This window comes from Temnothorax curvispinosus, unplaced genomic scaffold (assembly GCF_003070985.1).
Source record: "Temnothorax curvispinosus isolate PA1 unplaced genomic scaffold, ASM307098v1 QBEX01015669.1, whole genome shotgun sequence".
NCBI classification, from domain to species: Eukaryota; Metazoa; Arthropoda; class Insecta; order Hymenoptera; family Formicidae; genus Temnothorax; species Temnothorax curvispinosus.
This window is the reverse complement of record NW_020225449.1, coordinates 1-2,780: the sequence shown is the minus strand read 5'-3', so window position 1 is coordinate 2,780 and position 2,780 is coordinate 1. Positions and strand designations below refer to the sequence as shown.

The window sequence follows — 2,780 nt, the reverse complement described above, 5'->3', positions numbered from 1 at the left end:
GGGGGGGACTGTGAGGGTAGAGTCACACCTCATATAACATCAGGCAGCGCATTTAGGTGGTTCGATCGAACGCGAGTCGAGACACGCATTTCTCCACACGCTTCCGGTTTCACACATCTGGCTTTACACGCAGGCTATTTTACTTCTACTGGATTCACGGCTTTTTAACGGCGCGATCTTTCGCGAGCTCTTTGGAGCCGATTATCCCCTCGACGAGAATATCGTGCGCGATCGTTCCGCGTCTCTGAAGTAGAAACGTGAATTTGGATAGCGGCTCCACTTGAAATTAAACGAATTAATATCGGAATACAATAAAAGCGAAATTATTTCAGATTCTAAAGCTTGCATATCGCGGAAGTCCTTCATTGTCATTCGCTAACTCAAAGACTGTATCTCGGTTATTTTGAATATCAGACCTGTCGGCGTTACTTAAGAGATTCTATCGTTAACGATCATTGATCCGCTAGAAGTGGGACACCCTGCACGTTGGCGCATTCAACTGAGGATCGGGACACTTGCATGGGAATTGATTTTCATTTAGACGGGATCGCCATAAAGTCTCGCTCGCTCATTCAGTCGCTCTCATCGTCACTTATCGTTTTACACCGTCGCGCGTTTACACCTAACACGATCATCGCATAAGCTCCATCATCACCGAATCTCCCAGGGACATTTGCTGCAGTTCTGCCTAATACACCGCTCTCATTGCCACGCCTCCTATTAACAGTAGTACTTCAACGTTCATTTTTAAGTGTTCACAGCTCTCATTCCGCATTTCCGACAAAGTTGCCATATAAAATAAATTTTATATCTCACACTGTCGGAGACTTGTAAATAATATCCATAGCTTTTGTAACTTTGTCTTCATTATCGTGGGTGGCACAAGTCTCGAGTTCCGTTTTAGTTCAAATATATAGCTAACATAGAATGTTAATTAGATTAGATGTGAGATTCAAGAGAGGAATCGATAATCGCAAAATAGAAAGTTTCATGCTTAAAGTAATGGTAGTGTGATAGCATTTCAGTATTTGATACACGAAATTTAGAGAGTATCTTATATCAGAGTACACTGTAGTATATTGCTGTGCAAGCTGACTTTCCTTCGATGTAACGTAAGGACATGGCAATATCGAATATCTGTAAACACAGAATTTTTCCCCTGAGTAACAATAAAGATTCAATAATTTCTTGCAACGATGAATTGTTTAGCGATTCTAAGCAATTCAACTAGATCGTTTAATTCTACATTAAGGTCTAAAATTTGTTTTTAATTTATTAAAAGAGACCAAGCAACACAACGTGCTTTTTGATTGATCCTCTGATCTTCATTGTCCAATTTTAGAAGGAATGTATATTAACTTGGATATAAATTTTATACGTTCGATACGTAGATTTATCTTTTACTTGGTATCGAAAATTCTGCCCCGATTTCTATCCCATTCGATATTGTGCCCTCTCTATTGCGTTGCGTCAGGCAAAACTCGCCTTGTGCAGGATAACTCCACTGAGTTCTGAATGACGGAAACACATTTTTTTTCTCAAACCTTGCGAATTCGCTTGCAAAATATGTACAGGGGAGACGCCCTTCCGCTGTTCGTACTGTCCGAAAGCATTTACGCGGAAGGATCACCTGGTGAACCACGTCAGGCAGCACACGGGTGAGTCACCGCACAAGTGCCAGTATTGCACCAAATCCTTCACGCGGAAGGAACATTTGACCAATCACGTGCGTCAACACACAGGCGAATCGCCACATCGATGCCACTTCTGCTCCAAGTCATTTACTCGTAAGGAGCATTTGACGAATCATGTGCGCATCCACACTGGCGAATCTCCACATAGGTGTGAGTTTTGCCAGAGGACGTTCACTAGGAAAGAACATCTAAATAATCATCTCCGTCAACATACCGGAGATTCCTCACACTGTTGCAACGTATGCTCCAAACCATTCACAAGAAAGGTACGTTGGGTTCTTTATTATTATTATTATTATTTTATTAAAATATTTGATCATGGTTTATATTAATGGTTTACATGAAGGAGAGAAAGATAATTTTATCTTATAATACTCGCTAAAGGATAAAATACACAGATTTCTTTGTATCGCGTAAAATTTTGCATTATTTTTAATGTTATCATAAATATAAACCTATTTCATAACTTTTAATTGCGTCTCTCTCTCTATCCATTGAGTCTCCTTAATCATAGGCAATATTCATCATGTCCCTTTCTTAATTCTCTGTTACAGGAACATCTCGTGAATCATATGCGTTGCCATACCGGTGAACGTCCGTTCGTGTGCACAGAATGTGGCAAGAGTTTCCCGCTGAAGGGCAATCTTCTCTTCCATATGCGCTCGCACAACAAGGGCAGCAACGCCGAGAGGCCGTTCCGCTGCGACCTGTGCCCCAAAGATTTCATGTGCAAAGGACACTTAGTCTCGCACCGGCGCTCGCATTCAGACGAGCGGCCGCACAGTTGCCCGGATTGCGGCAAGACCTTCGTCGAGAAGGGCAACATGCTGCGACACTTACGCAAACACGCGGCCGAAGGCCCACCGACACAAGTTAGCACACCGTCAGCTATACCGCAATCCGGTGTCCTGCCGATACCGGCAGCGGCGGCAGTCCTGGTTGGACATCCATTAGCACCGCCGGCGCCGCCTGTTGTGCCGCAACATACGGTGGTCGTGCCGACACCGCCCGGTGTCGGATTGGCGTCGTACTAGATCGTCATACCGGAAAGAGACAGATAGAGAGAAAGAGGAAAAGGAAAAAAAA

At 43.4% G+C, this 2,780-nt stretch overlaps 1 protein-coding gene across 9 annotated transcripts in view; it reads left to right on the top strand.

Annotated features, from left to right (window-relative positions):
• The window catches only part of LOC112465952 (zinc finger protein 271-like), a 13,304-nt gene extending 10,530 nt beyond the window's left edge, over positions 1 to 2,774 (top strand). For all 9 annotated transcript variants that reach the window (XM_025033774.1, XM_025033778.1, XM_025033775.1 and 6 more), the window contains 2 exons: positions 1,575 to 1,960; positions 2,249 to 2,774. In XM_025033774.1, coding sequence (XP_024889542.1) covers positions 1,575 to 1,960; positions 2,249 to 2,728 — 866 coding nt within the window. In that variant the 3' untranslated portion in view covers positions 2,729 to 2,774. The remainder of the gene's footprint in view (positions 1 to 1,574; positions 1,961 to 2,248) is intronic.
• The last annotated feature ends 6 nt before the right edge of the window (positions 2,775 to 2,780 follow it).